Genomic DNA, 24,025 nt, shown 5'->3' with positions numbered 1-24,025 from the left:
CACTGTAAATCAACTATATTCCAATATAAAATTAAAAAAACTATAGAGATAGTGAGAATAAATGGCTTCTGGATACATTTGAAAGAATTCACTATTTACGTGTGGGGTGTAAAAAACAGAAAGGAGTTAGGATGACTCCAAGGATTTTTTCTTTTTTTTTTTTTTTTGCGGTACGCGGGCCTCTCACTGTTGTGGCCTCTCCCGTCGCAGAGCACAGGCTCCGGACGCGCAGGCTCAGCGGCCATGGCTCATGGGCCCAGCCGCTCCGCAGCATGTGGGATCTTCCCTGACCGGGGCACGAACCCGTGTGCCCTGCATCAGCAGCCGGACTCTCTACCACTGTGCCACCAGGGAAGCCCGACTCCAAGGATTTTGCCCTTAGCAAATGGAAAGGCATTGGGCCATTTATTGAAAAGAAGCCTACAGAAAATCTATCAGCCTTCAAAGTCCATGCTCTCTTGAAATCATCATGCCGTTTCACAAAGTGCACCATCTATCAAAATGAGTTTGGAATTCAATTCAGACCCACCTTGAGTGTCCAGTGCTGTCCACCAGGCTGCCCCTGCCTACATGGAAAGTGGAGGTTCTGGTACTACGGGGAAGCAGACAGGTGTCATGCTGAAGGCTCACTTGTGAGCGCACTGAGCCAAGGCAGAAAACTGACAGGACCCAGGAGAGATAGCGGAAAGGGCAAAACAAGAGCATGTGCATGTAGAGTTGACACACAGGAATGAAGCAGCCGAGAGAGGCTGAAGGTGGCAGCAGCAGACAGGGAGGAAGGAAATGACAGCACACAGGCCAATGCATGAGGATTAAATCTCCCTTGCTCAGACCTTGGAAAGGAAGACAGGTCTCCTGCCTCCAATTCAGCCAGCACAGTTCTGCATTGGACTGATTTACATGTTCCTCTTCCTCAGATATCTGAACAAAGGGTTCCAAAGCTTATTCTCCCTCTTTCTCTGTGTCAATTTCCCTCTGTCCTACCACCCTCTCTCATTTTAATTAAAACTATTGACCTTGACCAGTAGTTTTCAAACCATGCTGTGTACCAAAAATCTTTTGGAAATACAGACTCCTAGGCCTACATCCAAAACACTGAATTGGAATCTACAGGGAGGAAAGGCATTCAGTCAGGCTTGGGAAGCCCTTCCCCCATCCCTCCATGGGTTCTCAATAAACATCAAGGACAGTTACAACTTACAACTTGAACACATTCTTGTTTCCTTTCTCTCCATACCATTAGGGCCCCTGAGATGGTCCAGCACCTGCTGAGTTTTCCTTTTTTTTTTGAGGAATCAGAGGCAGAATACTCTACCAAGAAATTACTCATGCCTCTGGGTCTAGTGAAGTCCTATTACATCCACCTCTAAAGTGCAATACAAGACCTTTCTTTTAAAAATGACTTTCTCTAGTGGGGAGGCCAATTATTTTTCTGCTTCTTTACACTTTTTGTTCTCCTGTGTAGTTACTCTGGATACTTTAATTAATGTTTAATCTTCCTGCACTTGTGCCTTAAGGAGAGCCCTCTGAAGGGCACAGAGTTCAAAATCATGGCCTCATAACACTCTGCAGGTTTAACATTAAATAATCATGACAATTCAGACCAAAGACCAAAAATCCACTCAGACTGCCAGGAACACGGGGTCAGCATGCAGGCCTTCTTTGCCAAATCTGTGATTTTGTTTCTATTCTCGTCCTGTTACACTGGTACATAGATGACTCTTCCTGCTTCCTCCTTTCCAGGGAGGGGCTGTATTCTGTGAGAAAAGTGCTCCGTCACTCAAGGCTGATGACAGCAATGGAGCAACACTGTGACAGAAATGATTACTCAAGGCCCATTAGGAGATGCCAACAGAGACTCTATATTAACCATCATTCCCCCTGTATGCAGAGACCTGAAAGAAAAAGGAGAGAAGACTTTCAGCTGCTATGGTATCTTAGAGAATCATCTGACAGCTTATTTATTAAATACATTTTAATATTAATTCTCCTCTGCGCCATAGCTGACCTTCAAAAGAATTTACTGAATCTCAAGAACGCAAAAGCACAATGGCCAAGGGAAAGCATGGATGGGAAGAAAGCTGCACTTAAACTCTTTTTCTCCTGTGCGGTTATATACAAAATTGGCTACGATTAAGTACTACGTTAGGTGGCTGATCTTTTAATATAGAGCCTAAAACACAGATAAATTAGAACCCAATTAATTGGGATCCAACTTATTTTTCTCTCTGCTCATTTAGGACAGAAATGCAAATCACAGGAATGCACAACAATATAAAGGAATTTTAAGCTGCTTCTCAAACATGTCCTAGATCCAAAACACATTCTGCCTCTCCAGTCCTATAAAATGAGGGCTGCATGCATAATGACGACCCTCAAACAGCCAGTACACACACAGTTAAATTTAATCTCCTACATTTACTAAATCAAAATGTAGACTGAAAAGCTCTCCAAAAGGAAACTTCCATTTAACTCTTTCTTAAAATTTTGTTTAAAAGCACATAACATAAAATATACCACCTCAACAATTGTTAAGTATACAGTTCAGTGATATTAAACACATTCACACTGTCATGCAAACATCACCACCATCCATCTCTTTTCATCTTGCACAACTGAACCTCTGTCCTCATTAAACAATAACTCCCTACCTTCCTCTGTTTAACTCAGTCAAAAAATTCTACTGAACAGAATTCCCCATTCTTTAAATACTCTGAATGATGTTTCATTCTTATATAGGGTAAAATTAGGACCAACTTTTTTATGAATCAACTTATATTTTAAGCCCAGTTTATACATTATGCTCAGGAAAGAACTGTTATTTTGTTCCAGAAAGTCATGTTTAATCTCCAAGCATCTACATACCAAAGCTGGTGGGTGCTATGAATGTTTATGTCCTTCAAAATTTCATGTGTTGAAATCTAACCTTATCCGTGTTCTGATGGTGGTGCCCTCATGAACTGGATTAGTGCCCTTGTAAAAAGAGGCCAAAGAGCAAGCTTGTCCTCTTTCTGCCATGTGAGGACACAACGAGAAGTCAGCAGTCTGTAAATTGGAAGAGGGCTCTTACCACAACGTGACATCAGAACCCTGATCTCAGACTTCCGGCCTCCAGAACTGTGAGAAATAAATTTCTTTTTTTTTTAAAAAAAAATAAATTTATTTATTTATTTATTTTATTTTTGGCTGTGTTGGGTCTTCATTTCTGGCGAGGGCTTTCTCCAGCTGCGGTGAGTGGGGGCTACTCTTCATTGCAGTGCATGGGCCTCTCACTGTCGCGGCCTCTCCCATTGCGAAGCACAGGTTCCAGATGCGCAGGCTCAGTAGTTGTGGCTCACGGGCTTAGTTGCTCCGCAGCATGTGGGATCTTCCCAGACCAGGGCTCGAACCCGTGTCCCCTGCATTAGCAGGCAGATTCTTAACCACTGCGCCACCAGGGAAGCCCAGAAATAAATTTCTGTTGTTTATAAGTCACACAGTCTATGGTAGTTTGTTATGGCAGCCTCAACAGACTAAGACAATGGGTGACCAATCACTACAGTTAGCCTAATTTGAATTAGAAGCCACAGATATCTTTCTTCACTCTCTCTGAATCTGTTTATACCATTAATTAGGATTAGGGACGCTTTCACAAAAATCTGGGTGATGACTATCCATAAAACCACATTTTAACCTTTTTAAAGCACTAGGAAAAATGACTATCTAGGACTCCAGTGAAGAAACAGTGCTTGTGACCTCCCAGAAATGAGCATCCTGTAAGTCAAACCAAGCCTTCTGGGCACAATGCAGAGCAGGTACGATACTGAGACCAGCTTGGTGGCGGGTGTTATTTGCCATGTGCAGCAAGGCTGCAAGAGGTGTAGGCACCCTCTGGAGCATTTGCAGCCCCAGCATAAGATGAAGCTCTGTGTCAGTCTTTCTTGGTTCTGAGTCATTAGTTCTAGGGTGGAAAGGCATTAGAAAACCTTTCAAGCCACAAACCACGTATCTTAGGGAAATGGCTAATTAGAATTCACCCTAAACTGCGATAGAATTAACAGACATTAAATAATCATTATTTATAATTGGGGAATCAAGTTACCCAAGAGAAAAAAAGGCAAAGCTTAGATTGCCTTGGTTAATGTTTAAATTGGAAAAATAAAAGGATAAGTAGTTTCCCAAATGACCAATAATTTATGTTCCCAAAGTTAGTAACGTAGGAAGTATTTTTTCTGGACAAGCAATGTGATTGGGATCTTCATTTTTAAAAGATCACACAAAAATTATTTCATCCACATTAGAAACAAAGTATAGGACAAACAGTCTGTCCCGAGCTCTGGAACAGTGGCCAAGGGGTAATGTGGCTAACAGGGGGAAAAGAAATTTTCTTCCTTCTTTTCGTGGCATAGACCTAAGGAGAATATTTTTAAGAAAAAAAAAAGTCTTTGACTTCTCTCTTTCTTCTTCTCTGTACTTCTTTCTCATCTTCTGGTACTTCTTTTACAGGGACCATGGTATTCTCAAACTACCTTAATTTCACTGCTTTCCCAACTGGGTCCCCATCCTGGCCAGGCCAACCCCAATGGCCTGTGCCTCAGAGCAGCTGACCCCAAGGGATTCAAAGCAAATGAATCAAACCAAGATATGGATGAAATAAGACTTCATGTTTTCTGTTTTGCTCTCAAGTAATAGCTTTGCAATATTTAGCATCAAAAAGTCAAAAAATGCAAATAAAACATGAAAATACAGTTGACACTTGAACCACATGGGTTTAAACTGCATGGGTCCACTTATATGTGGATTGTTTCTTTTTTTTTTTTCTTTTTTTGTGGATTGTTTTTTGATAGTAAATACTGCTGTACTACATGATCCATGGTTGGCTGAATCTCCTGATGTGAAACTGAGGATACAGAGGGCCGACTATAAATTATACATGGATTTTCGACTGCTTGGAGGGTCAGTGCCCCTAACCCCCATGTTGTTCAAGGGTCAACTGTATAGTCTCACCTGACATTAAAAATAATGAGATTATCTGGTGTGAGAGGGTATGGAAAAATAAGAACACCCAAAAAGCAGTGTAAACTGTTTACAGCCTCTCTGGAGGGCACTTTGGTTATACATGTCCAAAGTTCTTTTTTCTTTAAGTATAATGTTGACCCAGCAAAAACACCACTAAAAACTGTAAGTAAGTCCCCTACATTCGAACCTTCAACTTCAGAGCTTTCTAAGATGTGAATGTGGAGCTTACTAATGAAGACCTGATGGGATTGGAGGCCCAGAGAAAGGACAAAGAGAGACAGAGCAAGAAGTTACTGAAGAACCGAAGAGATTCACAATGCAAGAAATGGCAAGGGATTTTCTTTACTTGAGAAGGCACTGTTAGTTTTTAAGGCACAGGAACGGTGCCTTAGAACACAGAACGGTACACGAAGGCTGCAGCAGCCATTCAGAATGCAGTCCAGTGCTACCATGTCATCTATGACGAGAAAAAAAGAGCTACTGCCCAGACATCATTGGATCATTTTTTCAAGACAGTATGTAGAATTGAATCCAGCAAGAAACCAGAATCTGTGCCATCAACATCAGGCATGAGTGACATTGCTGCTTGCCCTCCATCTCCTGTTGCTGACGATCCTTCAGCTCTACCATCTCCCACCTCCTCTCCCTCCTCCAGTCAGTAACTCTTCATGCCTGTTCACTCGATGGCAGCTCCTGTACACCAGCTGTTGTACTGTGCTACTGTACTTTTCAAGGTACTGTACTATAAGATTAAAAATGTTTTATTTATTTTTTGTTTGTGTTTGTTTTTTATGTTTTATTTGTGTGAAAAATATTATAAACCAATTACAGTACAGTACTATATAACCAGTTGTGTTAGTTGGGTACCTAGGCTAACTTTGTTGGACTTAACAAACAAATCAGACTTACGAACGTGTTCTCAGAACGGAACTCATTTGTATGTAGGGGACTTACTGTACATGGATACCATTAAGTAGCACATCATAGAAACATATTTATTGATATGAAAAAAATCTTCATGACCTATTGCTAAGTTAAAGAAATGGGCAGACTACAAACATATAAACGTATGTTTTATAATACATATAAGTATATGTATTAAATTATATGAAATATAAATTTAATATAAAATTGTATATTAACATTGTAAATTAAGGTAGCTTATACAGATATACATATATAATAAAATTATACAATTATATATAACTTTTACTTATATAAAATTTATCATACACTTTATACACACAAAATTTATATATGATACATATAATTACATAATTTTATTATATATGTATGTATACAAAAATAAATAAAATATTAGAAAGACATTCACAAAAATGTAAACAGTGGTTAGCTCCGTTTTTTTTCTTTGTGCTTGTTTATGATTTTTAGGATATCTGCTAATGATAAAATTAATTAGAACATTCTGTAATTACTTAGGGAGAGTTATTTTTTTAATTTAGTGCAGAACACTAAAAACGACAATAATATCAATAGCTCCACTAGAGAAATGCCAACATAGGGTAAGAGGTAGAATCTATCAGAGAGTCTGTAAGTAGGAGATTATAGACTATCTCTATATAATATTATTATTTGGGATAACACTGTCCCCAGAACACACACACAATAGCCTCAGCAAATACCTGCTGGGTTAAGAACAAACAGAAGAAATACTTAGTCCTTAAAAATACACAGCTCTACCTTTACACTTTTCTCAAAATATCTGGCTGTTTCTTCCACTGTAATAAGCAATCCTGATGCTTTAGAATACTTTGAAATCATGTTAATTATTCCTGCGGAATGTTTAAAAATTCATATTATTTACTCCTGAGAGACCATGACAACATCTTTCCAGATTGCACCAGACTATTCTTATGTGAATCAAGGGTTTTAATCTCTAGGATGCAAAAGCAATGCTTTGGGCTTGGATCAATGAAAGGAAATGAGATACTGTGGTTTGTGTGCCTTTCACCAGACCCCCCCCCCAATACTTATTCACAGTGCTGAGTGTATCAAAACTACATGTGTAAATTAAACTAGCTTGTCGGATACAAAAACAAAGCTAAACCATATGCGGAGCAAAACACACCCATGGCTTTTTCTCGGCACCACAGATCTCTCTTCCGTGCCAACTCCCTGACGGGCAAAGAGATAGGCCAGTAATGAACCAGCCTTTACAGAATCCAAGGCTTTATATGGACCTTTGAAATAATTTCCTTTTAAAACATTTTGTCCCCTCTCTACAGCAACACAGTTTATTACTACTGTTTGCATTTTTTTTAAGTCTTGGACATTTTGTAAATGCCCACTTTTTTCAATCAAATGTATTTTTTCATTCTGATTCCATAAACTCAGCCTTGTAATTGACTAACATCACCCTTTCTTTTCTCCTTCCTAATGTGTTTATTTATGCCTATTCAATACAAGGTGGTACCCAACTCCAAAAGTCTCCTTTCCTTGGCTGGGGCCCTACTGGCATTCCCCTCCTGCCCTAGAGAGTGACTGGTCTGATCTGTGAGGCTCCTGTGTTGTCTGCTCCTCCCTTCTCTCCTTGGAGGGAGTGCCCACAGAGCACCCAGATCTCCGTTGTTCCTCCACACCTTCCCTATCGGTGTACCTGTGACTGCACAGGTGCAGGATAATTCTGGGTGCAGTAGCCGGGAGCCCAGTTACCCATAGATGCAAGCTACACACTCCAACCTAGAACTAGTGACATTTTGGTTCTCCCTCTGCCAGTTCTTTCATCTTATTTCTCGGTCAGTTCAGAACCTGGGCAGGAGAGACAGCTTCTCAAAGACGCCAACATCTCGAGCATTTTGCCATGAACCTTAACAATATTAACATTGGCAAAATACACTGGGAGGCATTAAGGCTAAGGGTGGGTGGCTCTGAGCTTTGGCATGCTTTACTAAGCATGGGCCGTAACGGCTTTTAACTTTGGCAGTTTGCAAAGTTTGTACTGGGTCGTGGGTCTGGTTTTATAGTCTGCAGCTACCTTCAAACTGCTGTGGAAGTATCAGGTAAATATCAGATGCATTGTGTACCTCAACTTGAATTTTCACAACGATCTTAAAAAAGCAAAAGTTACTGTATTTCATCAAATCTTAAAATGCTCTGAATGTAAGACACCCCATTATTTTAGCCACCACCAAGAAAGAAAAGAATACTGCCAATACTATAACATGTCATTCATTGTAAGACACGTATAAGTTTTAAATACATTAAAATGTGAAGAAAAAAATGAGTCTTAAAATCAATGAACTATTTAATATTATCCTCATTTTTTATTCAAGGAATAAGACCCCCTTCAAAACATACACACGTTCTCTTACCTCTGAGTTTAAACACACGCTAGTCCCCCTACAGGGAACAGCCTTTCTCTGGCTCTGGACCTAGTCACCCGCCCTTTATCCTTCACATCAACCTCCAGTGAAGTCTTATGTGATTCCCAGGCCCGGCTGGGTCCCCCTATAAGTTCTCTCACAGCACTTATTCTCCTTTTCAATACTTTGAAGCCCTGGAATTATTTCTAATTATTTACTTCCACGTTTATAACTATGTATAGTCACACCCTGTTAGGCCTGGCCATTCCGTGATGGCAGGGACTGTCCAGTTTGCCTACCACTCTACTTCCAGGGCTTATAACACATAACAGGAGCTCAATACGTTGACTCATGGGTATCTTGACAAAGCACTCACAAGCCTTATCTCTTTTAATCCTCACTACGCCTCTGGAAGGTAGGTGCCATTATTTCCCCCGTTTTATCAAGTGAAGAAACTGAGGCTTGAAGAAGTCAACTAATTTAACCATGTCTCAAAACAGAGAATTCAAACTCCAGCCAGATGTGCCTGACACCAAAGCCAGGTCATTAACCATTAGGCCATACCCAGCTCCAGCTCGCAAGCAGAAGGCATGGAGGCAGGAATAAAATGGCATGTTGTGGTACAGAGAGACACCGAGATACAATGGTTAATGCACGTGCAAAAGATTCAAGTTAAACTCTTACTGAGGACCTGCCAATTGCCTGAAAGTGGGCTGAGCACCTCTGATATGAGTCATTTATTCTCACAATCATACCATGGATTTGGACTTATTATCTCTACTCTACAGTAAAGAAAGAGACTCAGAGAAGCTAAGTAACATGCCCACTCACACAGCTGGTGAGCAGCAAAGCCAAGGTGATGAGCTGTAAGTCTGGACAATGGATTTCAGAGGATTCTGGAGCACGCTTTCTGAAGATCTCTGTTTTTTTCTTGGTCCTATTCCCCAAGCTAAGTGCTGACTGTCTTTGGCCAATTGACAACTGACAAATGTCCATTTCTAGCAACTTTTTCTGACCAACTCTGATCTTCACTTAAGGGTTTATGAGGAAAGCCTGATAATATTTAACTGAAACAATAACGGGCACCACTATGATTAAATAGCATTTAGACAAGGCAAACCAATAGAAATGCACAGACTCAGCATTAGGCACTATGTTAAACTGGCATCTGTACAGACTGTGTCCAAATCAAGGGGTGGCCTTTCAAGGCAAATTATGTGGCTCATTGCTGGGGCAAGCCAGAGTTGGAATAGCCAAATTAAAGTTCAGCTCCTCAGTAAAATTGAATTTGACACCTCTTTCCCCAGGAGATTGGGAATTATCTTCCCAACATGTACTTTAGAACATCAGTGTCAGCCCATCTGCTATCTAAATTTAGATCTCAATACAGTATGTAAAGCATCTTTCTGCTGTGGTCATTAGCAGAGAAAAAACCTCCAAAGGTCCCATCATTAAATGAAGACCCACGGCATCTATTCCATCCTCTAAGGAACCTGTCATTTCTTCTGCTGCTTTTAGTGAAGGACTGAGGGGAGGGGGCTGGGAAGCAAACTGAGAAGCAGCGTGACAGAGGGTCAGGAGACCCAGATGCCGGCCCCACTCTGCCGTACACTAGCTCTGTGACCTCAGTCAAATAGAAAAATCTCAGGGTCACAGAAAATCTTTAAGGTCCATTAGTTCAGACATGTTACTGATGTTTGAATCCCTCTAATAATATCACTGCTAAGTGTTGATTCGGTTTACGCTTTACACTCAAGTGATAGAGAAATCATTACTTCCCTTCCTTCTCCAGTGCCCTATAATGTCTGAGAACCCTGGAGAAGGCATCGTAACCCAAGTCTTGAAGGTTGGAGAGAACCTGAGGTCTGAAGGACAACTAGCTCTTAACAATACTGGAGAGCAGGAAGAGATCACAAGCCCATCTCTACAGAAAGTTATTGATTATTAATCAAGGTTAAGTGATCATGTAACAATTCCAAAAAATAAAAATCAAAAGAGGAGTCCTTGACATAAGTGGCTTGTCTGTAGAATAAAAAGAAAACTCTTAAAACGCTGAAACCATGTTTTCCACATTAAAGGTTTGACCGTAGAGATAAAAAGATATTTAAAGTAGAACACCTACATATAATAAACGGATCATACAGCAAGCTCGTCTAATTGTGGTTGTGGACTGGTGAAGGTCTACAAATTGTTATCAGGCTACAAGGAGACAGGAGTTGGCTCTAGAATGTAAATCAACTTTGTCATGAAGCGAGCTTGCTGTTTGCTTCAGTCAATGTGGGGGGGGGGTGGGGGGGATGTGTGTGCATGTCACGACTTTCTCAATGAAGGAAGCAGTGCATTGATTTACATTCTGGTGCAAGTCCCTTATCTTGGTTCAAACAGTGACAAACAGTTCCCATACTGGCTACTTCATGGAGTACTGTCGGAGACTAATAAGGTAGCATTTCCCAATGGGACTCTGATGAACCTGTAGCATCTCTTCCTTCACTCTGTGAAGTACAACTTCCCCAAACCACCAAAAGCAGGAACGTCTGTTGTCTTATTCAGAAGCTGATGCACTTAGCTAGACTATGGTAGAGCCTTCCAGCAGGTCCCCTACCTTCAAACTGTTCTGACACACGTTCAAGCCAGCCTCCACACTGCTACCACAGGAAGTGTTTTGAAACATATCTAGACAATTACTCCCCTGCTTAAATTCTTTTGAGAGCTCCCCAATGCCTACTGCATTAGCTTTAACCTTTTGAGTTTAATCACCAGCCATTCCCATCTACCCCTTGACCTCCGCAATTATGAGTCATTTTCTGAACACATTACATACTTTCATCCACCTGTGCTTTAACTCATATTGTCTCCTCTACGTGAAATACTCTTTCCCTTCTAATCCACCTATAAACTCCTACTCATCCTTTAATAGCCAGTTCAAATAATGCCTCCTCTCAAAGTCTCAACAACCATCCCAGAAAGAACTATGTATTCAGACCCTCTGTGGGTGTGAGGGGGGGAGGGTAGTTCAATGCCATAAATAACAGGGCAGGCTCTGGAACCTGACTCCACAACACGTATCTGCATAACTTTGGGCAAGTTACTTAACATCTCCTGCTTCAGTTTCCCCATCCGTAAAACAGGAACAATGATACAGTACTTCCTTCATAGGGTGGATGTGAAGATTAAGTTAACTAACTCATGTAAAGCATTTAGCACAGTGCCTCGCATATAGTAAGTATTCCTATAAATTATTGAGTCAGGCCAGTTAACTTCTCTAGCCTAGGAATTTGAAACCCAGTGACAGGGGCTCTTGGTGTTGAGGCACCTTTATGCACCTTTATATAGTCTGGAGAGCAGGTCCATCAATGTCTGCTGCTGCAGTTTCTGGGGTTGCCCCTGGTCCCTACCCAGCCTGGGCTAGATGCTTAGGGACTGATTCATTCTTTGAGTAACTCCAGTATCTTTTAAAATTTTTATTTTCTTCTTCTTCTTCCCCTTCCCCTCCTCCCCCTGCTCCCCCTCTAATCCTCTCCCCCTCCTTCTTATCCTTCTTTTTTTTATTTTTTAAAACTTAAGCCAGGGGGCTTCCCTGGTGGCGCAGTGGTTAAGAATCCGCTTGCCAATGCAGGGGGCACGGGTTCAAGCCCTGGTCCGGGAGGATCCCACATGCCGCGGAGCAACTAAGCCCGTGTGCCAGAACTACTGAGCCCGTGTGCCTAGAGCCTGCGAGCCACAACTACTGAACCCACGCGCTGCATCTACTGAAGCCCGCGTGCTCTAGAGCCTGTGCTCGGCAACAAGAGAAGCCCACACACCGCAACGAAGAGTAGCCCTGGCTCGCCGCAACTAGAGAAAGCGCGCGCGCAGCAACGAGGACCCAACGCAGCCAAAAATAATAAATAAATAAAAATAAATTTAGTTTTTAAAAAAAGTACACCACAAGATTTGGATTAAAAATGTATATTAAAAAAAAAAAAAGCCAGGAAGAATCAGCCTCTCTCTTGCTTACACGTACCTTAGTTAGTGTAGGGATAACAGTAGCTATCGTATTGCTTATAAGGATTAAAAAAGATAATGTACAAAAGCACTTAGAGCAGTGCCTGTCAGTGAGTAAGTACCTGGTAATTAGTAGCTTTCACTATTATCTAATGATAGCTCTTGGTATTTACCCAGTGTTTTATAATAGAAACTACACACGCCTGTGTTGCTTGCTTATTCTCCTTAACAAATGGGTAGAAACGGTAGCCACAGTTTATGGATGAGGAAATGGTGATGTTTAGGAGTGTGCCCAAGATCATGAAGGTGGCAAGTGGCTGAGCTGGGAACCCTACCAAGGTGTCAACCTAAGTCTCTGAAATTAAAGCAAGAACTCTGAGACTCCCCACTACGCTGCCTGTTTCCCAAGACAATGGGTCCAGGAAATCGCCTCTAAGTATTCTCATTAAGGTGTCAAAAATAAACAAGGATCCCTTCTTTATTACCGTCAGAGGTCACCTGGTGGGTGGATGTGAGCCAGCGACTGCAGCCACACTGCCGACACACTGCCGAGGCTTGGGTCCTGCCTCCCCCACTTATTTGCTATGTGACTTTGAACAGGCCACTTAACTTCTTTGAGCCTCTTACTGAGTTACTGTGAGGACTAAGTGAGTTAATATATGTAAAGGACTTAAAACCATGCCTGGACCGAAAGACCTAGAACAGCAAACACGGTACTGAAGAACAAAAAATTAGAGGAATCACACCAAATGATTTCAAACCTTACAGTAAAGCTACAGTAATCCAAACAGCACAGTATTGGTGAAAGAACAGACACATACATCAATGGAACAGAATAGAGAGCCCAGAAGCAGATCCACACAAATAGTCCAGTGACCTTTGACAAAGGAGCAAAAATATTTCAATGGAGAAAGGATAGTCTTTTTAAGTAACAGTGCTGGAACAACTGAATATCCAAGTGCAAAAAAAAAAAAAAACTAACTAAACACAGGGCTTACATCTCTCATAAAAATTAACTCAAACTGGATCACAGACCTAAATGTAAATGCAAAACTATAAAATTTTTAGAAAAGAACAAAGGAAAAAATCCAGGCTACCTTGAGTTTGGAGATGAGTTTTTAGAAGCATCACCAAAAGCATGATCTAAATTGGACATTATTAACATTAAAAACTTCTGCTCTGCAAAAGACTGTTAAAAGAATGAAAAGGGAAGCCACAGAAATTTGCAGATATTTGCAAACACATATCTGACAAAGGACTTGTATGTTAAAAGAATGAAAAGAGAAGCCACAGAAATTTGCAGATATTTGCAAACACATATCTGACAAAGGACTTGTATCCAAAAAACTCGTGAAACTCAACAGTAAGAAAGCCCAATAAAAATGGACAAAAGATCTGAGCAGAGATTTCACCAAAGAAGGTATATAGATGACAAATAAGCATATGAAAAAAATGTTTTACATCATTATTAGGGAATTACAAAATAAAGCAACGAGATACCACAGCATGCCTTATAGCCATACCTATTAGAATGGCTAAAATACAAAAAAGAAAATTAACAATGCCAATAGCTGGCAAGGAAAAAGAGCAACAGGAACACTCATCCTTCACTGGCACGAATACAAAATGGCACAACCAATTTGGAAGACAGTTTGACGATTTCTTACAAAGCTAAATATAGTCTTAGCATATAATCCAGCAATCACACTCCTTGGTACTTAACCAACTGACTTCAGAACTATGTCCACACAAAACCCGGCAAGCAAATGTTATAGCAGCTTTATTCATAGCCACCAAAACTTGGAAGCAACCAAGATGTCCTTAAATAGGTGACTGGATAAACAAATTGGAGTATATCCACACAATGAAATATTACAAAAAGAAATGAGCTACCAAGCCATGAAAAGACATGAATAAATCTTAAATACATTTTGCTAAGTGAAAGAAGCCCATCTGAAAAGGCTATGTTCTGTATTATTACAATTATACGATACGATGTTCTGGAAAAAGCAAAACCACAGAGACAGTTAAAAAAATCAGTGGGGTCAGGGAATCTCGGCGTGGACAGCGCGAGGGAAAAGGTGGAGGCGATGGTGGTCGGCGGTGCCAGTGGAAGTCGCGTGTCCAGCGGGAGGGACCTGAATTGCATCCCCGAAATGGCTGACACCCTGGGGGCTGTGGCCAAGCAGGGGTTTGATTTCCTCGGCATGCCTGTGTTCCACCCACGTTTCAAGAGGGAGTTCACTCAGGAACCTGCTAAGAATCGGCCAGGCCCTCAGACACGATCAGACCTACTGCTGTCAGGAAGGGACTGGAATACACTAATTGTGGGAAAGCTTTCTCCACGGATTCGTCCAGACTCAGAAGTGGAGAAGATCCGCAGGAACTCCGAGGCAGCTACGTTACAGGAGCTGAATTTTGGGGCATATTTGGGTCTTCCAGCTTTCCTGCTTCCCCTAAATCAGGACGATAACACAAACTTGGCGAGAGTTTTGACCAACCACATCCCACTGGCCACCACTCCTCCATGTTCTGGATGTGGGTGCCACTGGTGGCACCAGAGGACCTGAGAGATGTGCCAACTTCACACACAGAGGAGTACGGTGGAGAGGAGAAGACACGGATGTGGTGGCACAACTTCCGGACCTTGTGTGATTATAGCAAGAGGATTGCGGTGGCTCTCGAGATTGGTGCTGACCTCCCATCTAATCATGTCATTGATCGTTGGCTTGGGGAAGCCCATCAAAGCAACCATTCTCCCCACCAGCATTTTCCTGACCAATAAGAAGGGATTTCCTGTTCTTTCTAAGATGCACCAGAGGCTGATCTTCCAACTCCTCAAGTTGCATGTGCAATTCATCATCACAGGCACCAACCACCACTCAGAGAAAGCGTTCTGCTCCTGCCTCCAGTACTGGGAAAACTTGAGCCAGAATCGACCTCCACCCAATGCCTAGGAACTCTTTGCCAAGGGCTATGAAGACTACCTGCAGTCCCCACTCCAGCCACTGATGGATAATCTGGAATCTCAGACATACGAAGTGTTTGAAAAGGACCCTATCGAATACTCTCGATACCAGCAGGCCACCTATAAATGTCTGTTAGACCGAGTGCCAGAGGAAGGGAAGGACACCAATGCACAAGTGCCGATGGTGCTGGGAACAGGCCGGGGGCCCCTGCTGAACACTTCCCCGCGGGCAGCCAAGCAGGCAGACTGGTGGATAAAGCTGTACGCTGTGGAGAAGAACCCAAATGCTGTGGTGATGCTGGAGAACTGGCAGCTTGAAGAATGGGGAAGCCAGGTGACAGCAGTCTCATCGGACATGCGGCAACGGGTGGCTCCAGAGAAAGCGGATATCATTGTCAGTGAGCTTCTGGGGTCCTAAGCGGATAATGAGCTGTCACCGGATGATGGCGCGAGCATTCCTGGGGAGTATACCTCCTTTCTAGCTCCCATCTTCCCCTCCACGCTGTACAATGAGGCCCGAGCCTGTCGGGAAAAGGACCGCCACCCTGAAGCCCAGTTTGAGATGCTTTACGTGCTGTGGCTGCACAATTCCCACCAGCCGTCTGCACCCCTGCCCTGTTTCACCTTCAGCCATCCCAGCAGAGATCCTATGACTGACAACAACCGCTGCTGCACCTTGGAGTCTCCCGTGGAGGTGAACACACTGCTGCATGGGTTTGCAGGCTACTTTGAGACTGTGCTTTATCAGGACATCACGCTGAGTATCTGTCCAGACACTCACTCTCCTGAGATGTTTTCATGGTTTCCCACCCTCTTCCCCATTAAGCAGCCCATTACTGTGCGTGAAGGCCAGACCACCTGTGTGCGTTTCCGGCGATGCAGCAGTTCCAAGATGGTGTGGTATGAGTGGGCTGTGACAGCACCAGTCTGTCCTGCTACTCAGAACCCGCCAGGCCACTCTTACACACACCATTGGCCTCTAGCCCTGCCTGCCAGTGTCTAGAGCCTTGGAAGCAGCTTCAGGTTCTGCGCCTGTGCAGTAAGTGCGAAGGTGCAGTAAGTACACCATGGGTTCTGATTGGCCTTGCCCATCAGAAAGGAGCATTTCAGTCCACTTTCCTGCCTCACGTCAAGATGGGCAAAGGATGAGAATTGCAGGGCTCACGCCACCAATCTGTGAAGACTTCAGGCCAAGGCATGAGGAATTCGTGTTGGATCTGCGGCTACTCCAACAGGCACTCAGCCTCAAGTGCTCTCTGGGATAGCCCTGAGAACATGTGGATTGAACAAATTTTCAGCCCTTTTCCCTGCCCATCTCTGTTCCTATTTTGATGATTTCGGGTAAGGAGGAAATACAAATAAAGTGAGGTTATGGCCTCTCCTGCTCCAAAAAAAACGAAATCAGTGGATTGGGGAAGGGTTAAATAGGTGAACTGGTGGAGCACAGAGAATTCATAGCGTGATGAAGCTCTCCTCTATGACACTGTAATGGCGATACCTGCATCTCTCAAAACCCACAAAGAGTGAACTTTAATATATGTAATTGTTTTTTAAATCATGTAAAAGGTTAGGGGAATCCCAAGATGAAATGCAGAATGTGACCAAACAATCTAACTGTATTACAAATGTATGAAACAACCTCACTGAAAGGAGTGGAGGGAAAAAAAAAAAAAAAAAAGGTGCTCCCTAAGCAACTTTGGAAATGAGAAGTCTGTAAAACTATGGCACAGGAAACTGTACGTAAGCAGTACTGTGCCCTAGTGGGTAAAGTTATTTTCCATGGGGTCCTGTCAACCATTCTGACACTGCTATACATGCATACTGGAACTGAACAATTAAGTAAATACATGGCGGATGGTGGGAGCCAAGTTTACCATACTGTTGGCTTAGGAGATCACAGACCCCCAAGGGGAGGAGGCCAGAATGGTCCACGTGGTAATGGATTAGAATTGGAGACGTCAGTATGCTCATGTTTAGCTTAATACAGATACAGATGGTTACACACAGATCAATTTATAAATTAGTACATACACATACATTTCCCTGCTCTGTCCACTGAGAGGGCCTCTAAGCAACAGCAACCCTGTAGCAACAAGAACACTTAGTGCCCAGATCTTGGTTTTAATACCACCCTCGGAGAAACGACTGATTCTAGACCTAGGGCAGGAGATGTTAAGATGAGCCTGGAGTATCTTGTGTCAGAAAATAAGAAAGTACTCAAAAGAACAACCACCATCTCACAATGATAGAAGTAGGTCAGAGGACACAGAACAATGGAAAGAGCTCCCAGTGGCCAAAGCTGGAACGATCTGAGCAACAAAGTAAAGTAATATTTTATGATAACCCGAAGTATAAAATAAATCTCCATGAATATCCATACTGATGCAAATAAACAACTGAATAAATAAATACATGGATGAGAAGAGATCAATTGCCTGGGCAGGAGAACTGCAAAGAATTTGTGTAGCTACTCTGCCCTCAAGAAGGTGAAGCATAACTCCCCACTCCTAAGTGTGGGCTCCATACGGTGACTTTTTTCCAAGAACACAGTCTGGATACGGGGGTAGTAACTTTACAGGAAAGACACCTGCTAAACACTACTGCAGCTAGGTGACAAAGGTCAACATCAACCATGACAAGTCATGTGGACAGTATGTGCCCTTGATAGGATGTGATGGGAATGGCATTTTATCTCTGAGGTCTTCCTCTCAAAATCTGTAACCCAGGGCTTCCCTGGTGGCGCAGTGGTTGAGAGTCCGCCTGCCGATGCAGGGGACACGGGTTCGTGCCCCGGTCCGGGAAGATCCCACATGCCGCGGAGCGGCTGGGCCCGTGAGCCATGGCCGCTGAGCCTGCGCATCCGGAGCCTGTGCTCCGCAACGGGAGAGGCCACGACAGTGAGAGGCCCGCGTACCGCAAAAAAAAAAAAAAAAAAAAAAAATCTGTAACCCCACTCTAACCATGAGAAGACCTCAGACAAATTCCAACAGAGGGACATTCTACAAAATACCCGACCAGCGCTCTTCAAAACTGTCAAGGTCATCAAAAGCAAGGAAAGTCTTAGAAGCTGCCATAGCCAAGAGGCTCTTAAGGAGACATGGCGATTAATATGATGTGGTATCCTAAATGGAACCCTGGAACAGAAAAAGCACAGTGGGTCAAAACTAAAGAAACCCGAATAAAGTCTGGGCTTTAGTTAATAATAATGTACCACCAACATTGGTCTACTAATTGTGCCATACTAATTTGTTAATAATAAGGGAAACTGGGTATAGGGCATATGAGAACTCTCTGTACTGTCTTCACAGTTTTTCTGTAAATCTAAGCCTGTCCTAAAACATAAAGCTTATTAAAATAAACAAAAATAAACCATGTCTGGAGTATAGTAATGCTATATAATTATTAGCTAGTAATGATGCTGGTAGTAGTAGTCATGGATCGGGGGTGGGAGTGGGGAATATTTGCTATGTGAGTCCTTTATGCTCTTCCTGTGGAAATTTAGTTTCAAGGAGCCAGAAAGCAAGCTGTCACTGTGCTGGTCGCCAAGCAACGACCACTCCCAAAACCTATACCCCCAACAGGAATAGCACTGCCAGCAGCTCTGCTGATAAACGCTGGTGACTTTCTAGGGGGGAGTCACTCCTCATTCTTACAAGGAAAGGGCAAGTCATCTCGCACATCCTCCAAGGCTGACAAATTTTTTAAGAAAAGACTGGTGTAAATGCAAAGATGTCCATAAAGAGATGCCTTGTAATCTGGAGGAACTTCTGACCAAGGGTCAAGGAACTGATCCCATACAGCAGCTGCCAGATGACCCGGAAACCCCAGAAGTCAGAATGGTGGCTTTTTTAAATGGTAGCACTCCCTGATGTGTTGAGTGAGTAAAATATGGCTTGCATTTCCCTTCCTTGAAATTTTAAATCCTCTCTAAATGGAAAATCTCCTGTCAGGCTGACCCACACCAACCATGGGTACTCTGCAGCTCTCCCAAAATAAACAGGATCAACACAGAGGATCAAGTCCTCATCTTCCACCGACCTTCATATAAACCTGCTGCAGCCACATTTACACCAAGTATGTGGGCAAAGGAGAAGAGCAGACTGGATGTACAGCACTTCAAAAGTAGACATTGCTTCTGCAAGTGTAAAAAAGCCCCAGGGCTACAATCACATCTCATTAATGAAACACAAATAAGCAGGGACTGACTATGCTTAACTTACAACAGAAGTTTCCAGACACTAATCTTCCCATTCCTGTCTGGGCTGGAGAGTGTTATGTTCATAACACACCTTGAGAATGGAAGCTGAGACACAAAGTAGCATCTTAAATGCTGTGTGCTTCTGGGGACTTCAACTGAGAAGCAACCAGTTTTTCCCAGGTACTATCGCTTTAAGAGTGACAAGAGTGCCCTCTAGTGGGAAAGAAAGGGTCCTGCATGCAGGGTATAAACCTTGTGCCCGACACCTCGCTAACCTGACCGTTGCAGGTTGCGTTCATGCTGCTGGTTCCTGCTCTCTGTTTTCTTCTTTTCATTATCTTGATGATGTTCCAAGAGAATAGGCCACACCCCATACACAAGAAAATTCGTGGGGAAAATAAATATACTCAATTTCAGGTGGACTGGGCCAGGTTCAGCTTTACTTCTCTCCTGATTAGCATCTACCTGGCCTATAGCTCATCTTCGACACTGAAAAGTCCACTCCAACCACAGACAGCTGATATCTCCTCACCACTATTACAGACCGATGAGATATCTCACACCAGTCAGAATGGCCATCATCAAAAAATCTAGAAAAAATAAATGCTGGAGAGGGTGTGGAGAAAAGGGAACCCTCTTGCACTGCTGGTAGGAATATAAATTGGAACAGCCACTATGGAGAACAGTATGGAGGGTCCTTAAAAAGCTACAAAGAGACCTACCATATGACCCAGCAATCCCACTACTGGGCATATACCCTGAGAAAACCAGAATTCAAAAAGAGTCATGTACCACAATGTTCATTGCAGCTCTATTTACAATAGCCAGGAGATGGAAACAACCTAAGTGTCCATCAACAGATGAATGGATAAAGAAGATGTGGCACATATATACAGTGGAATATTACTCAGCCATAAAAAGAAACGAAATTGAGCTATTTGTAATGAGGTGGATGGACCTAGAGTCTGTCATACAGAGTGAAGTAAGTCAGAAAGAGAAAGACAAATACCGTATGCTAACACATATATATGGAATCTAAGAAAAAAAAATGTCATGAAGAACCTAGGGGTAAGACAGGAATAGAGACACAGACCTACTAGAGAATGGACTTGAGGATATGGGGAGGGGGAAGGGTAAGCTGTGACAAAGTGAGAGAGTGGCATGGACATAGGTACACTACCAAACGTAAAATAGGTAGCTAGTGGGAAGCAGCCACATAGCACAGGGAGATCAGCTCGGTGCTTTGTGACCACCTAGAGGGGTGGGATAGGGAGGGAGGGAGGGAGGGAGACACAAGAGGGAGGGGATATGGGAACTTATGTATATGTGTAGCTGATTCACTTTGTTATAAAGCAGAAGCTAACACACCATTGTAAAGCAATTACACTCCAATAAAGATGTTAAAAAAATATATATATATATATATATATATATATATATATATATATACATACACTGACCGAGCCAACTCCTTAAGCCAGTAGGAAAGGTCCTAAAGAACACACCCAAATGGGGAAAGTTGCCCATTACCAAGGGGCCCAACTCTGGGCAAATACCAAAAGGGTGAATATTTCTTGATTTTAACAGACCTTTCTCTCAAAAACAGCAACCCAGAGCACCACCCCAGACAGAGGAAAATGAGAAATGAAGGGGCTCAGAGTCGATGGCCTGATATAGAATCTGGTTGTCCCCGTCCAGTCACTTCCTTCGAAGGCAAAAGTAAGTCACTCAAAGAAAGTCATGTTGTTTTTGTTTTCTTTGCGGTACGCGGGCCTCTCACTGTTGTGGCCTCTCCCGTTGCGGAGCACAGGCTCCGGACGTGCAGGCTCAGCGGCCATGGCTCATGGGCCCAGCCGCTCCGCGGCATGTGGGATCTTCCCGGACCGGGGCACGAACCTGCGTCCCCTGCATCGGCAGGTGGACTCTCAACCACTGCGCCACCAGGGAAGCCCATGTGTTTTTTTTTAAACAAAACACATTTTGAGTTCAAAAGTTGGCAACACAGAGCAAGCTATACCAACAACAAAACACAGAAAGGTCTGACTTTAGAGAGCAAAAAGTGGACCCCCTTGCCCGGACTCATTCCCTGCTTTATTGAAGTGAATGAGGATTATCCTCAATTGAAATCCCTTCTGCCAAACAGGTTTGTTAACCAGAAGTTACCAGTTCGTCTAATTTGCACACACTGGCAGATGATGCCCTGAGCTGGGAGCAGTTCTAGTGGGTGTTCCATCTCCCCAGGGGCTCACAGTTACTCTCTAGCCAGCCCATAGCTATATAGGGACCCAAGGGAAGAGGCAATGGAACACCTGGCTTAGTTAAAGTTATTCCGGCAGCAGAAAAGGGTAGGGCAGGGGAGGAGAGCATTATCAGTGTCCTTCAAGAACAGGCAACTTCATATGACATGCGAATAGGCAATAGCCACAAGAAAAAATATCACAATAATATTCAAAGGAATGCAAATTAAAGCAATGACGTTATATCATTTTCTACTTATCAGGCTGGCAAAGTAAAAAGGAATGACACATCCGTAACTGAAGAAGATCTAAGGGAAGAGATACCAGAAACTACTAGAAAAGGGTGTATAAAAACGGTTTCCCTGTTCCTGGAGACCAGATGCATCCAATGCCTTAAAAAAATGTGCTAACCTTAAGACCTAGCAATTCCCTTCTGGGAATTCTAAAGAAAGACTTGGACAAGCTTTTCCAATATGAAGCTCCCTTTTCCAAAAGTTTATACATGATCACATAGTAGGACTTAAACTTTTGGCCTCAGATAAATAAGAAAATGGAGACATAACTCAGCAACCAAAATGCATCCAAGAATTAGAGAAAATATAGATGGAATCTCCAAGCCTTTTCTCCACTTTTACGTGGTCTTTGGCTAATCCCATGATTAGCCTAAACCTCAGAATAACCTGTCATGTTTCTAGCTAGTCCCATGAGTTCAGAGTCACACCCAGGCATTTTATTTCCAATGTAAGCACTTCCGGTCTGCTAGGGGCTTTGTTTCTGCCGACAGCCACGGTCAGCATCCTTAGCATGTGTTCCCCTTGGTGTAAGCTGGTTATGGTGCAGGCTGCTTAAAGCCTCTGGCTCAGCCTTGGGAATCACACAGGTGCTTCACTCTCAGCATTACCAAAGGCTTGTGGGCATTTCAGAATCGAAGAGCAAGCCGACTCTCACCTAACACAATGCTTTATAAGCAATCCTGACCCTTTCATCCAGAGGAGCTCCACAAATGCATGATATGCACAAGGCACATGCGTCATCGGGACATGTTGAGAAGCTGCTCTTCTGTGATAAATGTTTCCTCTGCATCTTAAATAACCTAGATACTAATAAGCCATTGTTAAGGTGACGGCTGTCAGGCTCTTCTAGAATGGATCAGCCTTGTCCTTGGAAAAGCAAAAAGCTAGAAGCCCAAGTAAACACTTAAGACATGACAATGACAAAAAGACATGAATAATGAATACCTTCAAAAATATGATCTTCCTGGGAGACTCTATTTACACTTTCAGCCATTTTTTGCTCTTTCTCTGGCTCTCAGGATTGAAAGCCTTTGATAATTTTTCACTTAGAAAAAGACCAACAAATCCACGACAGAAAGGGAATATTGTTCCATTAATCTGATACCATACGCCTCATAAATCATTACAAATTTAGATTTCTGCCTTGAGTAGCCAAGTGGAAAGAGTACTAGAACCGGAGTCAGGAAACCTGGATCCTTGTGACCTTGAATCTCAAGAACTGGCTCTGTGACCTTGAGGCTCAGCTGCTTTTCTGAGTTTTGGGTTCATTCTCTGTAAAGAAAATGACAAGCTCCTTTGGAAGGTGAATCTGGGATAACAGCTGTAGCAAAGCTGCCGGTGCTACACCACATCCCCGTGGCCTTTATTACTTCACCCCTTGCATCTCTTTGCCCGAGACTGTCTGGCCAGCAGATCCTTCACATCTCAGGTGGGGTAACCCGGAGGCACCTGTGCGACACTGTATCCCAGACTTTCCCGGTGGGAGCAGGTGCCAGTTGTCCACAGGGACAGCTTGCTTGATAACACATCCTTTGCTGACTTCCTTCCTCCTGTTTTCGGGATCCTCTCCCATATAACTAATGCACCCTGGAATTCCAGTCTCATGTTCAGCTTCTGTGGAAACCCAAACTAGAGCAGGGGGTTATGTGCCTTTCTATCAGGGTCTCGGTCTTTGCAAACGGCCTGTCCTTAAACAGTTACTCTTTCCTTGTGATGAGAGAAGGAGGTACTTTTCTCCAGAGCTGACAGGAATGCAGAGTTTCGAAAGTGACACGGCTTAGCTGTGTATCTCCCCTCTAACAAGGGGGGCTCTGATGGCTCCCCCTGACACCCTAGCAGAGTCCTCACCAAGGAATCCCCAACAAAGACACAGGGCAATGGTCTAAAGACATCAACACAGGGCCACTATCCCACTTCCTGGGCTCCCTGTTCCCTCTCTGATAGGGACCCCCAATGTGTTAATACACGCCTAGAAAGAGGCCTAAATGCCAGAAATGTCAGGTCACAAAGCAGGCTGAGTGGGA

The 24,025-nt window shown here is 43.1% G+C and overlaps 1 protein-coding gene and 1 long non-coding RNA gene across 2 annotated transcripts in view; one reads left to right on the top strand and one right to left on the bottom strand.

Moving 5' to 3' along the window:
* The window catches only part of LOC136130740 (uncharacterized), a 246,883-nt gene that overhangs the window by 146,986 nt on the left and 75,872 nt on the right, over nucleotides 1-24,025 (bottom strand). The window lies entirely within an intron of this gene.
* On the top strand, nucleotides 14,270-16,276 carry LOC136131103 (protein arginine N-methyltransferase 5-like). The gene is given in 3 exon segments (XM_065887833.1): nucleotides 14,270-14,810; nucleotides 14,813-15,042; nucleotides 15,044-16,276. Coding segments are annotated over 3 exon segments (2,004 nt in total).

The sequence above is a fragment of the Phocoena phocoena genome, chromosome 1 (assembly GCF_963924675.1).
Source record: "Phocoena phocoena chromosome 1, mPhoPho1.1, whole genome shotgun sequence".
NCBI lineage: Eukaryota > Metazoa > Chordata > Mammalia > Artiodactyla > Phocoenidae > Phocoena > Phocoena phocoena.
This window is presented reverse-complemented; position numbering and strand designations above follow the sequence as displayed.